At 43.7% G+C, this 26,590-nt stretch overlaps 1 protein-coding gene across 7 annotated transcripts in view; it reads right to left on the bottom strand.

Annotated features, from left to right (window-relative positions):
• Window positions 1–25,748, bottom strand: part of ATE1 (arginyltransferase 1) — a 190,101-nt gene extending 164,353 nt beyond the window's left edge. For 3 of the 7 annotated variants that reach the window (XM_030806123.1, XM_030806159.1, XM_030806127.1), the window contains exons 1-6: window positions 24,549–24,716; window positions 23,362–23,397; window positions 20,938–21,001; window positions 19,035–19,097; window positions 10,439–10,542; window positions 7,490–7,735 (exon numbers count right to left, since the gene is read on the bottom strand). In XM_030806123.1, the coding sequence (XP_030661983.1) occupies window positions 7,490–7,735; window positions 10,439–10,542; window positions 19,035–19,097; window positions 20,938–21,001; window positions 23,362–23,397; window positions 24,549–24,654 (619 nt within the window). In that variant the 5' untranslated portion in view covers window positions 24,655–24,716. Of the gene's footprint in view, window positions 1–7,489; window positions 7,736–10,438; window positions 10,543–19,034; window positions 19,098–20,937; window positions 21,002–23,361; window positions 23,398–24,548; window positions 24,772–25,080 lie in introns of those variants that run through there. The other 4 variants (XM_030806148.1, XM_030806137.1, XM_030806154.1 and 1 more) reach the window with 3 other exon arrangements.
• Between the last annotated feature and the right edge of the window lie 842 nt (window positions 25,749–26,590).

Raw genomic sequence — 26,590 nt, 5'->3', positions numbered from 1 at the left:
TTTTTTTAAATTAAAAGAATCCTTGCACACCTGTAATTCTAGCACTTTGGGAGGCTAAGGCAGGCAGATCACCTGAGCTTGGGAGTTCGACACCAGCCTGGTCAACATGGTGAAACCCCATTTCTACTAAAAATACAAAAATCAGCCAGGTGTGGTAGCACACACCTGTAATCCCAGCTACTCAGGAGGCTGAGGCATTAGAATCACTTGAACCCGGGAGGCAGAGGTTGTGCTGAGCTGAGATGGCACCACTGCACTCCAGCCTGGGCGACAGAGTGAGACTCTGTCTCAAAAAACAAAAAAGGAATCCTTGCTTAGTTGAAGGTATCTGTGTCTTTCTCCAAATACTGCAGGTATTTGGGTCTCATTAGTTCAGTTGTAGTTAATCAGAGTTTTGTTCTAATTAAAAGACTAAATATCAAACTGACATCCCTTTAAAATAAAAAAATTTTTACTATTATAAACTAAATAAAAATACTTAGAAAAAAACCTGAAAAGAAGACATCATGGTAACAGTCATTTTACTTTGTTTCAGAAACAGAGAAAGGATTTCCCTTTTTTAGTAGTGTTCTCTTTTCTCCAAATTTTCTTTTCTTTTTTTTTTTTGAGACAGAGTCTCACTCTGTCACGCAGGCTGGAGTGCAGTGGCGCAATCTGAGCTCACTGCAACCTCTGCCTACCGGACCATTCAAGCAATTCTCCTGCCTCAGCCTCCTGAGTAGCTGGGACTACAGGTGTGCACCACCATGCCTGGCTAATTTTTTTGTATTTTCAATAGAGATGGAGTTTTGCCATGCTGGTCAGGCTGGTCTCGAACTCCTGACCTCGTGATCCGCCCACCTTGGCCTCCCAAAGTGCTAGGATTACAGGCGTGAGCCACCACACCTGGCCAAATTTTCCAACAATGAATATTATGCTAGTAATTTTTTAGAAGATATTAAAGAAATAAGGTGTTTAAGATCCCAAAACAGCCGGGCGCAGTGGCTCACGCCTGTAATCCCAGCACTTTGGGAGGCCGAGGTGGGCGGATCACAAGGTCAGGAGATAGAGACCATCCTGACTAACACGGTGAAACCCTGTCTCTACTAAATATTAAAAAAATTAGCCAGGCATGATGGCGCATGCCTTAGTCCCAGCTACTTGGGAGGCTGAGGCAGGAGAACTGCTTGAACCCAGGAGGTGGAGGTTGCAGTGAGCTCAGATTGCGCCACTGCACTCCAGCCTGGGTGACAGAGCGAGACTCGGTCTCAAAAAAAAAAAAAAAAAAAAATCCCAAAACAGGGTACTCACAAACCATATAAAAGTCAGCAAAAAAAAGGTTTATAAAACTAGCAAATTCAGTTTTTAAAGAGAAGAAAATCAAAACCTAGAGTGGTTAAAGGACTTGCCTGAGACCATAAGCTGATCAAATGAAAACCAATCGGATGAGAAAATAGTGAGTTCACAAACAGTTCAGACTGTATCACAACTTCATTAACATGTTTTCTGACTAAAAATAAAGTTTACTTATTAAAAAATGACTTTGAATAAGCCTAAGTTATATAAGTCTGAACCAGGTAACAAAAGACCATTTCTATAACTATTCCTCTACTGCCTAACAGAATTACTTTTCTTGGACTAGACTGTGTCTTTTCTCAAATTTGCTCTGAGCACACACACTCCGACACAAGCTGCCTGAGGTCATGGACAAGGCTCTGTCACTTGGCTAGATGACCTTGGGCATGTTTCCCTGTCTGTACAAGAAAAAAACCAGTCCTACCTATAGAGTTCCTGTGAGGATTAAATGAGTTAATACCTGTGCAGCTCATAAAAAATTAACTACCATTCAATTAGGGTTAACTATTATTATTAGCTATTATTTGTATTACCAACATCTAAAATAATGTTTTACCTATATAAACATTCCATAAATAGTAATTTTCAAAATCTTCCATTTTCTATACTGAAAATTACATTCCCTACAGAAGTTATAAAATTATAAGCAAATTTAAAACTAACATGAACTAAGAAACACACATTTTCAGTATTTTTATGAAGGACTGACTACCTGTATCATCTTTACACTAATTAAGTCACTGGACTAGGTAAGTCTTCTCATGATTGTTTTGCTCTACATTTGTATACTACGTTACTACAATGGAAAGTAGGATTTCAGGCAGGGCTCAGTGGCTCACGCCTGTAATCCCAGCACTTTGGAATGCCCAGACGGGCGGATCACCTGAGGTCAGAAGTTTGAGACCAACCTGGCCGACATGGTGAAACCCTGTCTCTACTAAAAATACAAAAAATTAGCCGGGAGTGTTGGCGTGCACCTGCAGTCCCAGCTACTTGGGAAACCTGAGGCAGGAGAATGGCTCGAACCCAGGAGGTGGACGCTGCAGTGAACCAAGATCACACCACTGCACTCCAGGCCTAAGCAACACAGCGAGACTCTGTCTCCAAAAAAAAAAAAAAAAAGTAAGATTTCAGCATATCAGGGGATACAGACCTCCCAGGTCAGTAAGTTCCTTCAACAGAATGAAAATAGATCATCAGTGTAAAATCAGTACACTATACCAACCCTGCACCCACAGAGGTTCAAAGCAACTCAAGAATTCCAGGTTAGTCCCAGGTGATTTAAATAGAGTTTAGGAGACCTACATAATTTCTAATTAAGTCCAAGAGAATAGACTTGTAATATTTTTTCAATTAAAATGGAAATGCAAGCTAGCCATGATGGCTCATGTCTGTAAATCCCAGCACTTCGGGAGGCCAAAGTGAGAATACTCCTTAAGCACAGGAGTTCCAGAGCAGCCTGGGCAAGCAGCAAGACCTCATCTCTACAAATCAACTTTTTTAGGCCAGGTGTGGTGGCTCACGCCCGTAATCCCAACACTTTGGGAGGCTGAGGCAGGCAGATCACTTGAGTCCAGGAGTTCAAGACCAGCCTGAACAACATGGCAAAACCCGATCTCTACTAAAAATACAAAAAATTAGCCAGGTGTAGTGATGTGTACTGGTAGTCCCAAGTACTCCAGTGGCTGAGGTGAGAAAATTGCTTGAGCCTAGGAGGTCAAGGCTACAGTGAGTCCTGATCGTGTCACTACACTCCAGCCTGGGAGACAGAGTAAGACCCTGTCTCAAAAAAAATAAAATAAACAGGAAATGCAGGTTTGCTTTTGCAGATTCCAAAAAAAAAAAAAAATCCAAGGTTTTTTGTTTGTTTGAGATGGAGCCTCACTCTGTCGCCCAGGCTGGAGTGCAGTGGCGTGATCTCAGCTCACTGCAACCTCTGCCCCCAGGGTTCAAGCAATTCTCCTGCCTCAGCCTCCTGAGGAGCTGGAATTTCAGACACGCACCTCCACTCCCAGCTAATTTTTGTATTTTTAATGGAGATGGGGTTTCACCATGCTGGCCAGGCTGGTCTCGAACTCCTGACCTCAGGTGATCCGCCTATCTTGGCCTCCCAAAGTGCTGGGATTACAGGTGTGAGCCACTGAGCCCAGCCAAAATCCAAGGATTTTTAAATAGTCTCAGATTTTTAGTGAAAGATATCTTAACGGAAAAAAATTAAAACCCTGCAAAAATAGTTTTTAATGTTTCAGTAACCATACTGCTGGAAGTAAGGTTGTTATTCTAAAACTGTGTAATATGGGAAAAAGCAAAAGGTTAATGTGTGATATTCTAATTTTACCATCCTCAGTGTTCTTGAGAACTAGGTTTCTCAGTGCAGAGAAACTACAAACATCAAAAAAAAAGAAAAAGATAAAAATGTATGGCCGGGCGCGGTGGCTCATGCCTGTAATCCCAGCACTTTGGGAGCCTGAGGCAGGTGGATCACTTGAGGCCAGGAGTTCGAGACCAGCCTGGCCAACATGGTAAAACCCCATTTCTACTAAAAGTACCTAAAAGTACAAAAATTAGCCAGGTGTGGTGGTGCACACCTGTAGTCCCAGCTACTCAGGAGGCTGAGGTAGGAGAATCACTTAAACCCAGGAGGCAGAGGTTGCAGTGAGCCGAGATCGCGCCATTACACTCCAGCCTGGGCAACAGAGCGAGACTGTGTCAAAAAAAAAAAATAAAGAAAAAGATTAAAATGCAGCCAGGCACAGTGGCTCACACCTGTAATCCCAGCACTTTGGGAGGCCGAGGCGGATGGATCACGAAGTCAGGAGGTCGAGATCATCCTGGCTAACATGGTGAAACCTCATCTCTACTAAAAATACAAAAAATTAGCATGGTGGCGGGCGCCTGTAGTCCCAGCTACTAGGGAGACTGAGTCAGGAGAATGGCGTGAACCCGGGAGGTGAAGCTTGCAGTGAGCGAAGATCACACTACTGCACTCCAGCCTGGGTGACAGAGCGAGACTCCGTCTCGAAAAAAAAAAAAAGATTAAAATGCTGTAGTCCTGAATTTGAATTGGAAATATCAGTATGAACTCATAACTTCGTAAATCTGTTTGCCAACGAAGCCTAGAAAACAATGACCAAGCCAGCAGCAATAATGTGCACTCCTAATCTAGTGTGTGGTCTCCAAATACGATTTCCCACTAAAAGGAACCACAACTGCTCGAAGAAATGCCTGTACAAGATGCTCCAGGAGCATAACATCATGCCAGATAGCAAGGAAGCTGTCAAAGACTACCAGGATTATGTCGAAAGGCCTCAAAAGCCAACTTACAGAAGCTCTCAGAGGAGCAACAGATTGCAACAGCAGGATGTTCAGATCCATGAGTTCCCAATGATACCAAAAAGAAAACTAACTGGTCACTGTTAGATGTTATTTTGAAAAATGATAAATAAAAAGAAGGAATCAAGAATGTATCCTACCAGCCGGGTGCGCTGGCTCACTCCTGTAATCCCAGTACTTTGGGAGGCCAAGGCGGGTGTATCACCTGAGGTCAGGAGTTCGAGACCAGCCTAGCCAACACGGCTAAACCCCGTCTCTACTAAAAATACAAAAAATTAGCCAGCCGTGGTGGCACGCACCTGTAATCCCAGATACTCTGAAGGCTGTGGCAGGAGAATCACTGGAACCTGGGAGGCGGAGGTTGCAGTGAGCCAAGACCGTGCCACAGCACTCCAGCGTAGGCGACAGAGTGAGATTCTTTCAAAAAAAAAAAAAAAAAATGTATCCTGCCTTTGCTATGGGTTTTTATGAGAAGCAAACAGACGAGGGGAAGAATGTCTTTATAGAAGCAGTCCAGCCAGCCAGGAAATGAAGAAATGATAGAGTATCTAATAAATGAATTGAAGCATGGAACATCCATGACTATTAGCACTAACAAAAAGAGAAGCACCCAGACATCACACGTCTCCTGAAAGACCACTCTAACACCCATGAAGTGATCTCGCCCATCCTCAAATAATTCAAACTCAAATCTGATTAAGACCTGCCCCCCACCCCACCGCAAAAAAATAAACAAAAGAAAATTTAGCCTAGAATCTGACCAAGGCTCTATATCCAACTATCAATTTATAAGCGGGCAGAGGAACATGTTAAACTGCAATATAACCTGTCAGATATAGAAAGTAGAACACACAACCCAAGACAAACAATCCAGTTGGGGAACGATGGAAGGGGAACCTCTAGAACAAAAGAGATTGGTGTTGTTGTTTTGAGACAGGGTCTCATTCTCGTCACCCAGGCTAGAGTGCAGAGGCACGATCTCAGCTCACTGCAGCCTCGACTTCCCAAGCTCAAGTGATCCTCCCACCTCAGCCTCCCAAGTAGCTGGGACTACAGGCATGCACCATAACACCTGGCTAATATTTTGTATTTCTAGTACAGACGGGTTTCACCATATTGTCCAGGCTGGTCTCAAACTCCTGGGCTCAAGCAATCCACCTGCCTCAGTCTCCCACAGTGCTGGGATTACAGGTGTAAGCCACCACGCCTGGCCAAAAGAGATTTTTTAAATGTATCATCACAATATGTGGACATTATCTGGATCCTGACACAAACAAATGTTTAAAAATTGGAATTTGAACACTATTCAATGGCATTAAGAAATTTTATTCAAGTATAATAATAGTATTGTGAATATGCTTGTTCAAAGTTCTTATCTTTTAGAAGCGTATTCTGAAATACAGGATAGCACAGTCTGGGATTTGCTTCAATATAATTTTGGAAGGGGGAACTAGATGAAACAAGAGTGTCTATGACATGAGTCAGTAATTGTTTCAAATGCAGGCAGAGTACCTGGAAGTCGATTATACTATTCAATCTATGTTCATCTATGTTTGAATAACGAAGATTTTTAAAATTGACAAATTATAAGTAATTTTACTAAAAAATAATAAAAGAATTGACCCTACACCCAAGAGAGAAATAGTTGAAAGAAACTGTCTAAATTATTCAAAATATTTCACTGGGAGCTGGGCACAGTGGCTCACGCCTATAATCTCAGCACTTTGGGAGGCCAGGGTGGGAGGATAACTTTAGGTGAGGAGTTGGAGACCAGCCTGGATAATATAGTGAGACCCTGTCTCTACAAAAAATTTTAAAATAGCTAGGCATGGTGACAAGCTCCTGTACTCCTACCTACTCAGGAACCTAAGGCAAGAGGATCACTTGGCCCCAGGAGCTCAAGGCTGCAGTGAGCTATGATCACGCCACTTCACTGCAGCCTAGGCAGCAGAGCAAGACCCTGTCTCAAATTAAAAAATAAATATTTTCTTGAACTATTAGTATTAATTAGGATGAAATCTCAGACCAAAATCAACATGAAAACCTTATGTAAAAAAACTATTCAATAAATTGCAAATGGAGAATTTTCTCTACTTTAACACGTGTAACATAGTTTAGACAAGAAAAACTAAAATAATACTAAAAATCTTTCCCTTGGATCATTTTGCATAAGTATAAGAACTAATTCAAAAGCTGAGACCATCTAATAAACTAATAACCATCCAACTTCATATTTTATGAAATAATTTTAAGAGTCATACACACACATATTAAACTCATTTAATACTGGATAAACTTTTTAAGCCTAATTCTTTTACAAGTAATAACATAAAAAAAATCTTACCTGATTAAAGGCAAAGTTAAACATCAAAATCTGGACATTTTAAAACTAGAATACACTAAAATTACATTAAAAAATTTAATGATAAACTGAAGAATTTTATAATGTCTGTATTTTGGACATAATACCTATAATTCATGTTGTCTCACTTAATGCTAAAATAATGTTTATCACTCCTTTTCACTGAGAAAAATTTGATTCTCAACCCCGTAAGGCCCTAAAGTAGTAAGTAGAAATGGAACTCTTTGAAAATATCTGTATTTAGGGATAAGGCTCTTGTTGCAGGCTCTTTAAGCACAGTAGTTTGTAAAAGGCATGATTTGTCTATCTAATTCTAGGCAATAATAAACAAAGCAGGGTTCTGTTTTACAGATTGCATGCCTAAGTCATCCTTTTGGCTGATGGAAAGACCCAGGGTTTAAAATGACTAAGCAAAAAGCAAAGCCGTGAATAGGACTTGGTATCAAAAATCTTTACTACCTGGCTTAGGAACTGTGTGAACTTTAACTGAATGTGATGGTTCACCAGAGCCCAACTTCTCTCCTACGAAATCTTGTGACTGAAGTAATTCATGAGGTTCTTCTTTCTTTGAATTTTTTCCTTCACTCTCTAAACTCTCTTTGACGTCATCACTGAGTGTTTTAAGATCACACTGTATATCCAATTTATTTATCAATGCAAAGTCACCCGCAACAGCATCATCCATTGTGGAATCCATGGGCTCATCTACAAATCAGAAGAAATTAAAAATCCATCAGCTGGGTTATTTGACACAGTTAGGTAAATACAGAAATACAATGCTCCTATTATCTATCGTGGCAGAATTACTATCTGTCCACCAAATCCATTCTCATCCTCCAAAATAAGAGAGCTGCACTTAAGACTGGCACAGCTGGGCATGGTGGTTCATGCCTGTAATTCCAGCTCTTTGGGAGGCCAACACAGGAGGACTGCTTGAGGCCAGGAGTTTAAGACCTGCCTGGGCAACATAGTGAGACACTATCTCGACAGTAAATTAAAAAAAAAAAAACAACCTGTGGCACCCTAGTAGGGGAATGTACTGCCAGTCCCTTTACAAGTGGTGACCAAGCTCCTGCCAATCGAACATAACACAATTGATATGTCCAATTGTGCCTCACTAGTTTTAAAGGAAACTTGCGACCCTGAACTTCTACCCTTCCCCACAATGGCTGGATTAGTAAAAACCAGAGCAACCTGGGAAATCACATGTTAAAGAAAAGCCCAGAAGGGCTGGTGGGGAGAAGAGTTGTACGTCAACCTAGAACACCCACACTGAACTGTTATGTGAGGAAAGAAACAGACTTCTTTTTTTTTTTTTTTTTTTTTTTTTTTTTTTTTTTTTTTTTGAGGAGTCTCACTCTGTCGCCCAGGCTGGAGTGCAGGAGTGCGATCTCGGCTCACTGCAAGCTCTGCCTCCCGGGTTCACGCCATTCTCCTGCCTCAGCCTCCCGAGTAGCTGGGACCACAGGCGCCCGCCACCATGCCCGGTTAATTTTTTGCATTTTTAGTACAGATGGGGTTTCACCGTGTTAGCCAGGATGGTCTCAATCTCCTGACCTCATGATCCACCCGCCTCAGCCTCCCAAAGTGCCAGGATTACAGGCGTGAACCACCACACCCGGCTAAGGCCGGCTAATTTTTTGTATTTTTAGAAGAGACAGGGTTTCACTGTGTAAGCCAGGATGGTCTCGATCTCCTGACCTCATGATCCGCCTGCCTTGGCCTCTCAAAGTGCTGGGACTACAGGTGTGAGCCACCGCATCCAGCCCTGAAAGAAACAGACTTTTATCTTTCTTTTAGTTACGGCATTTTGGTATCTTTTTGTCATGGCTGTTTATTCCTGTACCCTAATGAGTACATCACTCCTAAGAATTAAGTTCCACGCACAGATAATTCGGAAGCCTATAACAAGTCAAATAAAGAACCAAATATAAACACTACAAAAGAAAGAGAGGCGGCCGGACGTGGTGGCTCACACCTGTAATCCCAGCACTTTGGGAGGCCAAGGCGGGCAGATCACGAGGTCAAGAGTTCGAGACCAGCCTGGCCAACACAGCGAAACCCTGTCTCTACTAAAAATACAAAAAAATTAGCCGGACATGGTTGCAGGTATCTGTGGTCCCAGCTACTTTGGAGGCGGAGACAAGAGAATGCCTTGAACCTGGGAGGTGGAGGTTGCAGTGAGCTGAGATTGAGCCACTGCACTCCAGCCCAGGCGACAGAGCAAGACTCCATCTCCAAAAAAAAAAAAAGGAAAGGCAACCACCAATTTACAAATGGACAGCATCTTCAATGCTTATTTCCATGTTCATTTTTCCAACTCAGAACCTAATTCCTTTTTTATTTATTTATTTTTTTTGGTGGAGACAGAGTCTTGCTCTGTCACCTAGGCTGGAGTGCAGTGGCAGGATCTTGGCTCACTGCAGCCTTGACCTCCCTGATTCTTGTGCCTCAGCCTCCCGAGTAGCTGGGACTACAGGCGTGCACCACCAAGCTCAGCTAATTTTTTCTTGTTGTTGTTGAAATGGAGTCTCGCTCTGTCACCCACGCTGGAGTGCAATGGCACAGTCTCGGCTCACTGCAACCTCTGCCTCCCAGGTTCAAGCAATTCTCCTGCCTCAGCCTCCCGAGTAGCTGGGACTACAGGTGCCTGCCACCACGCCCAGCTAATTTTTTGTATTTTTAGTAGAGACAGGGTTTCACCATGTTAGCCAGGATGGTCTTGATCTCCTGACCTCACGATCTGCCTGCCTCAGCCTCCCAAAGTGCTGGGATTACAGGCGTGAGCCACTGCGCCCGGCCCCAATATGAAAATTTAAAGAAATAAAACCACAATTAGTAAAAAGACTAAGAAAAAAAGCAAATCGTGTGTAACTAAACAAATGCTATTATGTTTTAGCAAAGCCACTCACAATTCAAAACTGATCACACAAATAAGAGGATTTCAAACAGTATAATTTACTGAAGTAAAGCCTTATTCAAATACAGAAAAGCTGATCTTTATTCAGCATTAAAAGGAATAGGGCAATCTTGTTCAAGCTGCATGTAAGCACTTGCTTCTTGAGAGACAATGGCACTTTCTATTTACTTCATAAGGATAGTATTAGGATCAAGAAAGATGAGTTATCAAAGCATTCTGGAAACAGATATTTTGATAAACTCCAAGAAATCACATCTTTAATATGATCCTCAATATTCTTTCCAAGTTAAACTCTTCTGATATATATTCCCTGTACCTTGACTTGGGGGCCGATGGTAACAGTAATAGCAGTGCTAACAGTAGTCGCTGTCATCATAGTAGCAGTAGTACATGACTGTATAAATGACCCTTCCCCTTCCTAAGATGACTGAAAGTGGGACCGTTGCAAAGACAGATAGTAAATAGTTTTTAGACCCAGCCCATCTTACCCTCACAACTTCCTTTGGGAACCTCCCCTTTAGCCAGAAATTTCAACATTTTTTTCAAAACCTTCTTGTGAGATTTTGAAGGCTGAAATTGTAAAGGTCGGCACCTAGGAAAGCAAAATAAATAAAAAGTGAACTCAAACCTTGAAGAAATGAAATCAGTTCTGGATATCACCTAGTACAGTAAGACCATCTCATGCATGAGATTTCTGGTTAAAGATGGGGCTTAATGTAGCCTCTAATCCCAGCCCACATCACACTGAGACTATAGTTAAGAGATATTTTTTTTTTTCTTTTGAGATAGAGTCTCACTCTGTCGCCCAGACTGGAGTACAGTGGCACTATCTCGGCTCACTGCAACCTCCGCCTCTCAGGTTCAAGTGGTTCTCCTGCCTCAGCCTCCTGAGTAGCTGGGATTACAGGCATGCGCCACCACGCCCTGCTAATTTTTATATTTTCAGTAGAGACAGGGTTTCACCATGTTGGTCAGGCTGGTCTCAAACTCCTGACCTCGTGATCCACCTGCCTCGGCCTCCCAAAGTGCTGGGATTACATACATGAGCCACCACTCCCAGCAAGAGATTTAAAAAAAAAAAAAAAGAAAGAAAGACATAACACACCAGAAAAAAGAGAAGGAGAGAAGTGTTAGAAGATGGAAAACAGATGTACAAAGCAATGTTGCTTTAACAGACCAAAGAAAGTTGAATCCTAGGCCAACAGTAGAAAAAAAAAAGCCAATTTTCTCTATATTACCCTTAAAAGTCTTAGGGATTGGTGACACCTCATAGCTCTGGAAATGAGTGAAAGCAGGTCTAAAAATAGAAAGATCCCTTCAAAGTCTTGCTTTCGAAGCAGTTAGGATAGATGTCAGATCCCCTCTCCCACCTGCAGATGACTAGACGGCTCCCTACTCAACCCAGCAGAAAACTGCAAACTTGGAGGAAAGAGTAACACAGAGCCTCTTACAGGATGGATGCAAGCCACAGCTGAAAGCAGTGGTACTACTGAAAATGGCTTAAGTAATAAAAGTGTACACAGTACATGCTGAGATCACCAACCCAGCTCCAGAACAACAGCAGGTTATGTAATACTTTCTCTCCAGAATGTGATCAGACCTAAAAATACTAACATCAGGGATTCCCCAACAGAAGAGCCCAGCCAGATCACCCACGGTAAACAAGGCTGAGAAATACCCAAGACCCACAGTAAACCAAACCCATCAGGTACACGGAATTTCCAATGGAACACTGAAAAGTTAGAATCACCAGACACTCGAGGAGAGCCACCACTGAAAAGATAGGTACCAAACAAACTGGAGAAAGTAACTTGGAGGACATAGACCATGACAGAAAGAAAAGAACCTTTTAAAGAAATCCTTAGGAAGATCTCATTTATTAAGCCACGACAGCCATAAAATAACAAAGTGTTATTAAATAAATAAGAGTCTGAGAACAAAAAGACCTTTAAAATTAAAAATATGACAGGAGAAATGTAAAAATTAAGTAGAAGACCTGAAAACTGAAGTTGAAGAAACCTCCCAGAAGATTCTGCAAAAAAGATGAAAAACTGAAGAGAAAAGGTAAAGTCAGAGACCAGTTTAAACGGTCCAAAATCTAAATAAAGGCATTAAAAAAGAAGAAAATGGAGGTGAAAAGATAACAAAATTCCCCTGAACTAAAGGATAAGATGGGACGAGCCCCCAGATAAGAAGGGCCCCTCCAGTTCATCTGTGATGGATAAAAACAGACACATAGCCAAACTGACTATGAAATGCAGAACAGAGGATAGAAAAGCTTCCAAAGAGAGGCCGGGCACAGTGGCTCACACCTGTAATCCCAGCACTTCAGGAGGCCGAGGCAGGCAGATCGCGAAGTCAGGAGATCAAGACCATCCTGGCTAACAAGGTGAAACCCTATCTCTACTAAAAATACAAAAAGTATTAGCCGGGTGTGGAGGTGGGCACCTATAGTCCCAGCTACTTGGGGGGCAGAAGCAGAAGAATGGCATGAACCTGGGAGGCAGAGCTTGCAGTGAGCCCAAGATCACGCCACTGCACTCCAGCCTGGGCAACAGAGTGAGACTCCGTCTCAAAAAAAAAAAAAAAAAAACAAGAAAAAGAGAAGAAAAGAAAAGCTTCGGCCAGGCACGGTGGCTCATGCCTGTAATCCCAGCACTTTGGGAGGCCGAGGTGGGCAGATCACAAGGTCAGGAGATGGAGACCACCCTGGCTAACAAGGTGAAACCTGTCTCTACTAAAAATACAAAAAATTAGCCGGGCGTGGTGGCAGGTGCCTGTAGTCCCAGCTACTCGGGAGGCTGAGGCAGGAGAATGGCATGAACCCAGGAGGCAGAGCTTGCAGTGAGCAGAGATCACACCATTGCACTCCAGCCTGGGCAACAGAGCGAGACTCCGTCTAGAAAAACAAAAAACAACAACAAAAAAAGGAACACCTCCAAAGAGAAAGAACACATCTCAGACAAAGGTATGAGAATCAGAATATCACCGCACTTCTCAACAGTAATAAGACGATAGTGGAACAAAATTCTAGAAAAATTATTTTCATCCTGCACTTCTGTACCCTCCCAAACTAAAGTTAAGTTTGAGCAGTGAATCAAAGTTTGCAGACACACAAGGTCTCAAAAATGTACCTCTTATGCACTTTCTCTATTAGAAGATGTGCTTCACTAAAACAAGGGAATAATCCAAGAAAGAAGGGTTTCCAACTCAGGTGTTAAAAAGAATCCCCAGGCCGGGCGCAGTGGCTCACGCTTGTAATCCCAACACTTTGGGGAGGCTGAGGCAGGTGGATCACAAGGTCAGGAGATCGAGACCATCCTGGCTAACACGGTGAAACCCTGTCTCTACTAAAAATATAAAAAATTAGCCAAGCATAGTGGCACATGCCTGTAGTCCCAGCTACTCGGGAGGCTAAGGCAGGAAAATCACTTGAACCTGGGAGGCAGAGGAAGCAGTGAGCTGAGATCGCACCACTGCACTTCAGCCTGGGCAACAAAGAGAGACTCGGTCTCAAAAAAAAAAAAAAAAATCCCTAAGATGACAGTAAAAAGAATAGCCCAGGCCACACATGGTGGCTCACGCCTGTAATCCCTGCACTTTGGGAGACTGAGGTGGGTGGATCACATGAGGTCTGGAGTTCAAGACCAGCCTGGCCAACATGATGAAACCCCATCTCCACTAAAAATACAAAAATTAGCTAGGCATAGTGGTGGGCGCCTGTAATCCCAGCTACTCAGGAGGCTGAGGCAGGAAAATCGCTTGAGCCCAGGAGGCGGAGGTTGCAGTGAACTGAGATTGCGCCAGTACACTCCTGCCTGGGCAACAAGAGCAAAACTCCATCTCAAAAATAAAAAATAAAAAAAATAGCCCAGGTTTACCATGATGCTTCAGGTGTAGGGGGTAACCTGTTCAGATCAAGCAGGTCAGAAGGCTACACAAGGGACTTTTCTCAAGTACATAAAAGCGATCATAGCACTTGATGCGTTTAAATATACTAAGAAGACACTTACATAACTGGGATTTATTTTCAAAATAATCTGGTCATAGTTATACACACGATGCAAACAAAAAAGATAATTAGTAACTCCAAGGAAAGCAAAAACTTGTGCAGGAAAAGTAATCATAGTACCCACCATGGTTCAGTTGTGAAGCATATTTACACAGTCACAATGGATGTGAACACATCTGCCCAAAATTACACTTCTAAATGGAAAGCTAGGGATGGGGACAAAAACGAGCTTGAATGTGGCAGGGAAACAGGGATGAGAGAAAACTAAATCCTTATCTTCCACAGAGAGAAGCCCAGAAATAATGGAGAAAACTAACAGAAAAAGAAAAAAAAAAGCAAGTGTTACAATTATATAAGCATGTTGCTTAAAGACAGGGAGATGAAAAACCAAAAGAATTAGTTAAAATGTTTCAAGATGACTGCCATGGGGGAACAGGAAATGGGACAGGGGGGTTGGGGGACTGCTTTTTCCAAAACAAACTTTATTGCAACTTGACACTTTATGAACATGTGTAATTCTGATAAAAATAAAAAACTTAAAAAAAAAAAAACATAGCCAGAAAAGTTCATCCTCATTTATACACACATACTGGAGAGTCCCTACTGACTAACAAGAAGCTAAGCTGTTAACTATAAGCCCCTTTCCTTTATCTAAGTTCTCATTGCAACTACTGTTATATACAAGGTAAAAATAACCAGAAGAGTAAATACGGAAAATGACTCCATAAGAAGATGACGTGGCTGGGCCCGGTGGCTCACGCCTGTAATCCCAGCACTTTGGGAGGCCAAGGCAAGCGGATCATGAGGTCAGGAGTTCCAGACCAACCTGGCCAATATGGTGAAACCCCGTCTCTACTAAAAATACAAAAATTAGCCGGGCGTGGTAGCATGCGCCTGTAGTCCCAGCTACTCGGGAGGCTGAGGCAGAAGAATCACTTGAACCTGGGAGGTGGAGGTTTCAGTGAGCAGAGATCACGCCACTGCACTCCAGCCTGGGAGACTAAACAAGATTCTGTCTCAAACAAAAAAAAAAGACGATGCATAATGAAATTACAAAGAGAAGCAATTCAGCAAACATTTGATGCCATGTAAAATGCAAAAATCACATAACTACTTTATTTTGCAATGTTAACTGAATCCCCTTTTATAAAGGCAATATGCTTAGAATAGTGCTTTCCATGTAACAGGCACCAAATACAATTTAGATTCTTTTTTCTTTAACCAATCGAAATCACCCTTTTCTGATCATAGATTAAGCCAATCAACTTCAAACTTATGAATAGAATCCTGTCCATAATCCAACAAATTGCTAATTGGAGACAAATGACTTCTGCCTTAGAAGATACCTTCTCTTTATAACCACGAAAACTGAAAGAGGACAGCGCAAGATATTCTGTCATTCTATTCTTTGTGTAATGACATAGTGTCAGCAAACCAGACCCCATTTTTCTTGTCCTCTGCCAATCCAACGGCCAGTTAGGTAAAAGAGAAGGCTCCTGGCCAGGTGTGGTGGCTCATGCCTGTAATTCCAGTGACAGGTGAAGCCAGCTGGACTTCTGGGTCAGGTGGGGACGTGGAGAACTTTTCTGTCTTACAAGAGGATTGTAAAATGCACCAATCAGCTCTCTGTACCTAGGATCGTAAAACGCCCCAAAGGGCACTCTGTAGCTAGCTAGAGGATTGTAAAACACACCAATCAGCGCTCTGTGGCTAGAGGTTTGTAAAATGGACCAATCAGCACTCTATAAAATGGACCAATCAGCACCCTGTAAAATGGACCAATCAGCAGGACATGGGCGGGGACAAATAAGGGAATAAAAGCTGGCCACCCCAGACAGCAGCGGCAACCCACCAGGGTCCCTTCCACGCTGTGGAAGGTTTGTTCTTTCACACTTCATAATAAATCTTGCTGCTGCTCACTCTATGGGTCTGCACCACATTTAAGAGCTGTAACACTGCGAAGGTCCGCGGCTTCATTCTTGAAGTCAGTGAGACCAAGAACCCAGAAGGAACCAACTCCAGACACATCAGCACTTTGGGGGGCTGAGACAGGCAGATCACCTGATGTCAGGGGTTCGAGACCAGTTTGGTCAACATGGTGAAACCCATCTCTACTAAAAATATCAAAAAAATTAGCCAGGTGTGGTGGTGCACGCCTGTAATCCCAGCTAGTCGGGAGGCTGAGGCAGGAGAATCGCTTGAACACGGGAGGCAGAAGTTGCAGTGAGCCGAGATAGCGCCACTGCACTCCAGCCTGGGCGACAGCAAGACTCCATCTCAAAAAAAAAAAACTCCTAATCAAGGATCAGTGAACCTTTGGGAGTCTGCAATCATCCTAAAATTAACACACAAAATGTGCTGGGCATGGTGGCTCACACCTGAAATCCCAGCACTTTGAGGTGGGTAGATCACGAGTTCGAGACTAGCCTGGCCAACATGGTGAAACCCCATCTCTACTAAAAATACAAAAATTAACCAGTCCTAGTGGTGGGCATCTGTAGTCCCAGCTACTCGGGTGGCTAAGGCAGGAGCATTGCTAGAACCCAGGAGGCGGACACTGCAGTGAGCTGAGATCACACCACTGCACTCCAGCCTGGGCGACAGAGCAAGACTCAGTCTCGGTGGGGAGGATATGCAAAATGTTACATATTTTTGTCTACATGCCTTTGGGCAGGAGGCCAGCTCTCATCAAATTCTCAAAATGGTTTGCAACCCAAAAACAAGTTAAGAGCAACCAAGGCAGACAGCTTTGAGGACCAAACAAAAAAACTAATGGACAAAAAACTGTTTGATTTTTTAATTTTTCATTTCTTAAAGTAAAACTGTCTTAATTTTATGAGTATATATACACATTGAAATTGGAGACAAATACATACTTCAAAATGTTAATGCACTTTTCACATTTTCTATCCAAAAAAAAGGTTCAGGTGCAGTAGTAGCTCACACCTATAATCCCAGCACTTTGGGAGGCTGAGGCAGGAGGCTCCTTTGAGCCTAGGAGTTGGAGATCAGCCTAGGAAACATGGTGAGATCAGCCTAGGAAACATGGCGAGATCAGCCTAGGAAACATGGCAAGACCCCTTTTCTATAAAAAAAAAATTTAATTTGCCAGGCCTGGTGGTGTGTACCTACAGTCCCAGCTACTTGGGAGGCTGAGGTGGGAGATCACTTGAGCCTGGCAGGCAGGCTGCAGTGAGCCATGGTTGTGCTACTGCATTCCAGCCTGAGCAAGACCCTGTCTCAAAAAAAAAAAAGAAAAAAGAAGAAAAAGGTGATGATGACCTTATAACCAGAATAAGAGAGAAGATTCTCCTATGTTGGGATGAGGTGAGAAGGTACATGGAAAATCCAAAAGATTATGAAAAAAATCCAACGAAGACTTTGTAGCAAAATAGACTTTGGTTTAAGTTTCCCATTTAAGAAAACTGGACTCTGGGCCAGGTACAGTGGCTCACGCCTGTAACCAGCACTTTGGGAGGCTGAGGAGGGTGGATCATGAGGTCAGGAGTTCAAGACCAGCCTGGCCAACATAGTGAAACCCCGTCTCTACTAAAAATACAAAAAATTAGCCGGGCGGGGTGGCAGGCACCTGTAATCCCAGCTACTCGGGAGGCTGAGGCAGGAGAATCGCTTGAACCCAGGAGGCAGAGGTTGCAGGAGCCGAGATCACGCCATTGCACTCCAGCCCAGGTGACAGTGCGAGACTCCGTCTCTTAACAACAACAAAAAAAAAAACAAAAAAAAACTGGAGTCTAAGTGTCAGTGGCAGATTAAATTTAAGCCCTCTTCCTTCCAATTAATTTTTTTTTCAACTTTTATTTTAGATTCAGGGGATGTAGGTACAGGCTGGTGACCTGGATATATTGCATGATGCTGAGGTTTGCAGTATGGATGATCCCACCACCCAGGTACTGATCGTCATACCAAGTTGGTTTTTCAACCCTTAGCTCGCGCCCTCCCTCCTCCTCTAGTAGTCTCCAGCTTCTACTTTTGCCATCTTTGTGTCTGAGTACCAAGGTTTAGCTCCCACTTATAAGTGAGTGAGGTGGAAAATTAAAAAAAAATAACATTAAAAAGAAAGATAAATAAGCTTTCCTGTTTTAGGCTGACTTGTCCCAGAGGCAGCAACAGGCACGGCATAGACCCAGGAAAAGCCTTGATAATATTATCTAATGTGCTCTGGAGATTCTCCCAGCACTCCACATGCAGAGAAGAAAAAACAAATTTTCCTTTGTTTTACGGAATGAGTTCATAGATTCCTGTTCTCTGTAACTAGTGACTTCAAGTATTCTGTTTTATCTGAGAAGTACAACGAGTATCATGAGAAGCCTGAGTAGGCCTGAACTACAGCTGCCTGGGCACCATAGTGAAGATTATAGGATAAGCCCAGGCAAACCTAGATAACGGACATCTGGGTTGCTTGGCAACGGTCACGTGCAATCCTGAGTTTTTCCTGCCTCTGTATCCCTGCTTTCACGCCACTGTAAGCTTGCTTCAAGCTAGCCCACCGCCTTTTGTGAAGTGGGTATAAAAGTCTTTGTTCCGGGCCCAGTCTTTTGGACATTGAGTCAGCTGGGCCTAAGTGCACTCAATAAAGTTTCTCCTGTTTTAACCCGAGGTCTCTCTCGTCCTCCTGAATCCCACATGAGAACATGAACCTACCAAGTAATTTATAGGAGCCTGTAGTATTGCTTGAACACAAGCACTGTGTCATACACCAGAATGCAGAAAATCCTAAGCTAAGTCCTATAATATTTAATATCCAAAAATAATGTGAATATTTACCAACATTTTCCCAATATTTCATGGCATTCATTGACAAGATTGCTAAATTAAGAGGGTATTTTTTTCACATATTTACATCTGAACCAATCAAACAATATTACTAAAACCTACTGATCAGCACATAAATATAGCATCAGTATGAAGAAAAGACATAACTCATTTACTTTTCCTTTTAAAGGACATCTACCTAGAGCGGAAATAAACATTAAAAAAGCACAAGAGACTACTAAAATATTATACACAATTTTCATATTATAAATCCTCTTTCTACTAATTAAAATTCTTACCTTATTGTGTACTGAGGACAACATGTTTGATTCATGACAGGTTTGTACACGTATTTTCCACTTCTAAAATTATAAAAATAGTTTGTTAATGTCTTATATATTTCTCACTTATACCAAAACAGCCTAGCACAGGAGCATTAAATTAAGGGTAAAAAATCTAATCAATATTGTAGAAATGCATGTAGGTTTAATTACTCTTCATAAGCTAAATAACATTCAAAGTGCGTGTAGCAAAGTTTAGAACCCTGCCTTTTATTTCCTAAAGTTTTACTTGCGTACCCCTGGGCCAATCATCTCAGTTCCCCTCTCACCAGCATCTGCCACCCCTGCTCTGCCTTAACCTGCCACCAATCCTCAATACCACAAGGGCAATGACAGAAATGCCCATGATGCTGTGGGACTCATGTATGTGATGCCTGTGACAACCACGTTTGGGTATTCCACATGCACCAGCACGGAGTACCCCAAAACTAACCCGCTTCTTTCCATGCATTCCAGGTCTATGGTACTAACAGAACTGTTCATTCTGTTCTCAAGTCAGAAACTGGGAGTCATTTTAGACTCCTCCCTGGAATTCACCTCTTATCCTGTTAACAAGCTTTCCCCCACTTTAAACCCTATCTTAAATTGTCCCCTCTTCTCTATCATCATTGCCACTAAGGTGACGGTCCTCATCATCGCACATCTGGATAGCGCAATAACCTTTGCACTCATCTTCCTGCCTCTATGACCACCCCTTCAAATACCTCTCAGCCATCTGAACGATCTTTTCTAAAACAAATTCCATCACATTTCTCTCTTACCATAAAATCCTTCCATGACTGCCTTCTACCTTTTAAAAGTTCTGACCAGGCAAGGTGGTTCATACCTATAATCCCAACACTTTGAAAAGCTAGGCTGGAAGAACACTTGCAACCAGGTGTTCGAGACCAGCATGGGCAACATAGCAAGATCTTACAAAAAACTGAAAAACTAGCCAGATGTTGTGATGCACACCTGTAGTCCTAGCCACTGCAGAGGCTGAGACAAGAGGATCACTTGAGTGTGGGAATTTGGGGTTACAGTGAGCTATGATGATGCCACTGTACTCTAGCCTGGGCAACAGAGCGAGACCATGTCTCTTAGTTCCTTATCATGGCATGCAAAGTCCTTTAAAATCTGACTTATGTCTACCTTTTGAATCTCTTTAAGTTTAAGGAAAGTTGTGATGTGATGTTTCAGCTGGTGCTCCCAATCCCACGTCTTTGGCGAGTATTAGCGTACAGTATTTAATATTACTTATATTTACACAAGGAACTTTACCTAAGAGTTACTTAAAAATCATCCACATAAAAATAACTACTCAAAACAGGCCATATGTGGACTTTAAGGAAATCCTTATTCAAATAAACTAACTGTTAAAGAAGACATTTTTGAGACAATCTGGAAAATCTAATAAAAAGTAAGTAACAGGTAACATCAAAGAATTTTTATTAATTTTGTAAGGTGTGATACAGCATTGTGGATCAGTTAAAAAGAAAAAAAGACCTCTCTCTTAGAGATACATACTTATTGCCTATCTATTGATAGGACAAATGTCATAATAACCTACTGATGTAATTTGCTATTAAATATTAAAAGGTGGAGCAGGAGAATCAAACATGATTGGCAGAATGTTAATAACTGCTGAAGCCTAGTGATAGGTACCTGAGGTTCATTCTAATGTACTCTCTGCTTTTATAGATATTTGACATTCTCCTAATAAAGTTTTTTAAAAGAGAGAGAAAAAAATCACTACACGAAAGAATATAATAAAAATTTTCTTAAACCTCTTTCCAACAACAGGAAAGCATTTTAAAGGCACGCTGTGTTTTTCAGGAACCTGAGTAACAGTAGGAAGTCTCTTTGTATCTGGAAGCTTTACCTTCGCCATCCTCGGTCTATGAGATCCTGATAATCCTGTACTGTCATGGAATGTGCCCACATGCCTGAAAAAATAAGTAGCGTGTTAATTACGGCACGGTAACCTTTTTTCTTTTTTAAATTCAAAGTGTGAGTTTTAAAAATAGGAGTGTTTGGCCAGGCACGGTTGGCTCATGCCTGTAATCCCAGCACTTTGGGAGGCCGAGGCGGGCAAATCACAAGGTCAGAAGTTTGAGACCAGCCTGGCCAACATGGTGAAACCCCGTCTCTACTAAAAATGCAAAAATTTAGCTGGGCATAGTGGTGGGCGCCTGTAATCCCAGCTACTCAGGAGGCTGAGGCAGGAGAATCGCATGAACCCAGGAGGCAGAGGTTGCAGTGAGCTGAGATCACGCCACTGCACTCCAGCCCTGGTGACAGAGTGAGACTCTGTCTCAAAAAAAAAAAAAAAAAAAAAAAAATGGAGTGTTTAGGTTAAAATTCCAAAACACTCATATTGGATAAACGAAAAGTTTGTACATACTTCACAGCTGTTAGTGTGGCATACATACAGCACAAATAAAAAATGACATTATATATATTTTAATTCAAAAAAAAACACATCAAAGTAATTATATTTATTTGAGGATTAGTCAATAGTCTCTATGACAGCACAAATTTAGGTCCTCACTGCAATCAGACTGCATCAGACCTTCAAACTTTAATAATATCCCCAATGATTTAACATGCTGGTCTCTTCAGAAAACTTAGCAAAATGTTTTATGCTTATTAGTTCTCCTGATTTATATACAGGTATATATTTACAGTATAGTCTTGAGCATTAAAAATTGGAGAAAAGTATGTAACAATAATCCTTCTAAGTGTAAGAATTGAAAGTAACTCAGCCAGGCACAGTGGCTCACGCCTGTAATCCCAGCACTTTGGGAGGCCGAGGTGGGCGGATCATCTGAGGTCAGGACTTCAAGACCAGCCTGGCCAATATGGTGAAACCCCGTCTCTACTAAAAATACAAAATTAGCCGGGCATGGTGGCGCATGCCTGTAATCCCAGCTACTTGGGAGGCTGAAGCAGGAGAATCGCTTGAACCCAGGAGGCGGAGGTTGCAGTGAATCAAGATCGAGCCATTGCACTTCACACTCCAGCCTGGGCAACAAGAGTGAAGCTCCGTCTCAAAAAAAAAAAAAAAGAAAGAAAGAAAAGAAAAGAAAAGAAAGAAAGAAAGTCAAATGCCAAGGAACAGGAAGATGATTACAGGGGCTATGATGTTGTCAACATGATGGAATAATTACACAACTATGAAAAAAAAACGAAGACTATGAGGAAACATTTAAAGGCATATCAGAACTAAAGGCTTCATGAGGTGGTGGCTCAAGCCTATAATCCCAACACTTTGCAAGGCCAACATGGAAGATCACTTGAGGTCAGGAGTTCAAGACCAGCCTGGGCAACATAGCAAGTCTCTGTTTCCACAAAAAACAAATAATAATCATAATTAATCAGGTTTTGTGGCCTGTGCCTATGGTCCCAGCTACTTGGGAGGCTAAGATGGGATGAGGCTTGAGACCGGGAATTTGAGATTTGAGGCTGCAGTAAACTATGAACGCACCACAGCACTGCAGCCTGAGCGAAGGAGCAAGACTCTGTCTCTTTAAAAAAAAACAAAAAAAAACTAACTAAAGTTAAAAAAGAAATGGGCCAGGTGTGGTGGCTCATGCCTGTAATTCCAGCACTTTGGGAGGCCGAGGCGGGTAGATCAACTGACGTCGGGAGTTCAAGACCAAGCCTGGCCAACACGGTGAAACCCCGTCTCTACTAAAAATGCAAAAAAATTAGCCGGGCGTGGTGGCAGGAAACTGTAATCACAGCTACTCGGGAGGCTGAGGCAGGAGAATCCCTTTAACCTGGGAGGCAGAGGTTGCAGTGAGCAAAGATCGCGCCACTGAACTCCAGCCTGGGCAACAAAAGTGAAACTCTGTCTCAAAATAAATAAATAAATGGATTTTTCCCTTTTGTAAACAGTAAATCACATCAGAGATATGTAAAGATAGAGACAGGCTTGATGAGCAGAAAATAATGGGAAAAGCATGGCACTGGAGTCCAACAGAAATATCCCGACACCTGGCAGGCACTCACTGACACTAAGGAGTTACCCAATGAGCCTCAATTTCATCATCTGTAAATAAAAAAATAAAACTCACCTACCAAGTAAGTAGATGCCCCATAATAAAGAGTATTAAAATTAAAATCGAAATACTAGAAAATGATGATTATTTTCTCTTGATTGAAAGGTTGCAGGCAGGTTTCTTTGACAAAATGTGAAATACAAGACATTTATGTTAACCAATTTTCTCTTACCACAATTATTAGAAAAAATAAGTAATGACCTATTAAAATATTAATTTTAGGCACATTTAATGTAACTTACTGATTTTATAAATATTATAGCCAAAATACAAAAATTCTGAAAAAGAGAAGGTAGAAATCCACATTACTCTAAGGCCATATTACCACTGTCACTATTTGGTGTGCTTCCGGGCCTTCTTCCTTTCAGAACTGTAATCATGTCGCGTAAGCCATTTGCATCCTGTTGCTTTTCTCCGTTTAAGTCCAAACTGGAAGCATTTTTCCATTTAGTCTTCACAATCCTCACTTCTAACGATTGCATAACTGTCTACTCAAAATCGCTGCCCACAAGAAGCACTTAATAAACACTTTTAATGAAGGAGCAAATGCACACACCGTTATCGACAAAATCATTCCCCACTTACACCTTTTTCATGGAAAATGCCTGTATGTTTTCATGCGAATCTCGTTTTCCACAAAGCTAGACTGTTCTATTAAAATAATTCTACATTCTATATTGGTCAATGCATGGCAAGAAAGGAAATAAACACGATGTTTTGTTTACCAACAACAAATCTCCCCCAAAGAAATCTGAATCACGATGGAAAAACAAAACAAACTTGTGGGCTGGCTTTGCTGTCGTCCGGGTGGGTGGAGGGAAGACACGGCATATAAGCAAATCGTAAAAATTTCAAACAGATCAGGACAAACAGAATCCCTCGCCGGTAGCGACCGCGGTCACCGGTTTCTTGTTTTTTTTGTTTTGTTTTGTTTTGTTTTTAACCCAGAGATGCAAGGGGCTCATCCTGTACATTCGTCCAGGGACGTCTGATTCATACATGACTGGCACCTGTGTGCACACCCACAGCTCCTTCTGCACCGCGTTTCGCCCTCGCTCCCGGGACGCTCCCACCGCAGCAACCACCGGTCAGCCCCGGCCATTAACTACGGCTCTGGGGCGTTCCCTGGCACTGCGCGCCGTCCTTCACCTCACACAATCCACCCCAGACGGGCGTCCGTCTCCGGACTCTGGGGAGACCACCACGATTTCGAGGGTCCGGGCACCGGTTGGGATTTTCCTGCAGAACAGGCACCGCGAAGCTGCCCCGCTAAGCCGGCGCCGCGGCCCTCCCGAGGGTGCCCCCTCCGTCTCGGCCGTGGCACTGGGGCCACCCAGGTGCTCCGGTCCCCTCGCGTCCTCGCTGGGAGACCCCAGGATCCCGAGACCCGGGCACCCGGCTCGCACGCCCGCCGGCCCGGCTCGCTCACCATTGGAGCGGCTGCCCGACTCGTTCTTGCAGTAGCCGCAGCGGTAGAAGTCCTCGCTAGGGAAATAGTCCACGATGCTGGGCGAGCCCCCCGCCCAGAAAGCCATGGCCTCGGCCCAGCGAACTCTCAGCCGCCCGGCCCCGCGTCGCAGGCGCCGCCGCCGCCGCCGCCACCCCACAATGCAGCGCGCCGCCCGGGAGCCCCCCGAGGCTCGCGCGAAGCCACTCGGGCGCCAGCAGGCCCAGCCGGCCGGGCGCCTCTTGGAGCTGACGCCGCCCGCGCCATCTTGACCGAGGGCAGCTTTCGACTATTTCCATTCCTTCTCCATAAGGGGCCGCCGTCGTCAGTGAGGGTGAGGCGGAGAGACGGAGCGGGAAGGGAAACAGGATGGGGACAGTCGAGAGGGCAAGGGAAGCGGGAGTCGGGGTGCGAGCCTGCTCTTTCCCCGCCGAGGGCCTGTCCGGGGCGCGGCGGCCGCGCCAGGGTTTGGGCGCGAGGCGGCCGCGACAGCTCCGGCGTCGGGAACACTCACCGCAGGACGCTTTGCCTTCCTTGGAGTCGCAGTAGCCGCAGTGGTAGCCGGCCCTGAGGCCCTTGTATTCCACCACCGACGCCATGGCCGCCGCGAGGGTCCGCTGGGGCCGACCACGCCTCTCGGCGCCTGGGGCCGACCTCAGCGAAGCGCTGGGGCCCGCGGCGGGAGGGGTAGAGAGCGAGGCCTGGCGCGGGGACCCGTGGGCGGGGGTGGTGGTCGTGTCCCCAAGCCCCGCGTTTGGGCCGGTGCTTCCCACAGCTGTGCGTTATGAGCCCCATTTCACAGGAAAGGAAACTGAGGACCGGAGGTTGTGATTATCCCAAAGTCATTCCCGGCGTGTCTCGGATTGAAAGTTACCCTCTCAGGCCGCCCCTGGCCACCGTGTAGGTGACTTGCTGGAGCTGCTTCCAGACCAGCTGGCACGCACTCCAGTGCCCTGGATACAAGTACACAAGCAGGTATTCCGTGAATGGCGAGGGTTCGCAAATTAAAGAACTCTTAACGGCTTTTAAGGGAAACAACTGTCAGGTAGAGACAGTTGCTGTCTTGTACCACTATAAGTCCGGTGCCACATACAATTTTTAATAAGAGATGCTGGAAATACAGGGTTTTTCTTTTTTAACTCTACAGTCCAAACAAAACACTTTTACAGGCTGAATCCAGCCCATGGGCCTCCATTTTGCAACCACTATTTTAAGGAAGATTTCTTAAGGAATAACAGTCTAGAGCAAAATATAAAAATGAGGCTCACACCTGTAATCCTAGCACTTTGGGAGGCCGAAGCGGGTGGATCATGAGGTCAGGAGATCGAGACCATCCTGGCTAACACGTGAAACCCCGACTCTACTAAAAATACAAAAAATTAGCTGGGCGTGGTGGCGGGCGCCTGTAGTCCCAGCTACTCGGGAGGCTGAGGCAGGAGAATGGCGTGAACCAGGGAGGCGGAGCTTGCAGTGAGCTGAGATCGCGCCATTGCACTCCAGCCTGGGCGACACTGCAAGACTCCATCTCAAAAAAAATTTTTTTAAAATGAGTTCCAGGGCCGGGTGCAGTGGCTCATGCTTGTAATTCCAGCACTTTGGGAGGCCAAGGCGGGTGGATCACAAGGTCAGGAGATCGAGACCATCCTGGCTAACATGGTGAAACCCCGTCTCTACTAAAAAATACAAAAAATTAGCAGGGCGTGGTGGCGGGCACCTGTAGTCCCAGCTACTCAGGAGGCTGAGGCAGGAGAATGGCGTGAACCCGGGAGGCGCAGCTTGCAGTGAGCCGAGATTGCGCCACTGCACTCCAGCCTGGGCGACAGAGCGAGACTCCGTCTCAAAAAAAAAAAAAAAAAAAAGAGTTCCAACAAGGTAATATGCCTTATCTTTTCCTCTGCGTGCACAGATAATTTAAGCCCGTCTGTCCTCATAGTTTTCCCAGTCAACAATAAAGATGATGATGCAATAGTTTTTAAAGCGGTGTGTTTAAAAAAGTGAAATGAAACTCAGAGAAATAGAAATAA

This window comes from Nomascus leucogenys, chromosome 3, assembly GCF_006542625.1.
Source record: "Nomascus leucogenys isolate Asia chromosome 3, Asia_NLE_v1, whole genome shotgun sequence".
NCBI classification, from domain to species: Eukaryota; Metazoa; Chordata; class Mammalia; order Primates; family Hylobatidae; genus Nomascus; species Nomascus leucogenys.
Note: the sequence above shows the minus strand (reverse complement) of the source record. Positions and strands in the feature narration are given on the sequence as shown.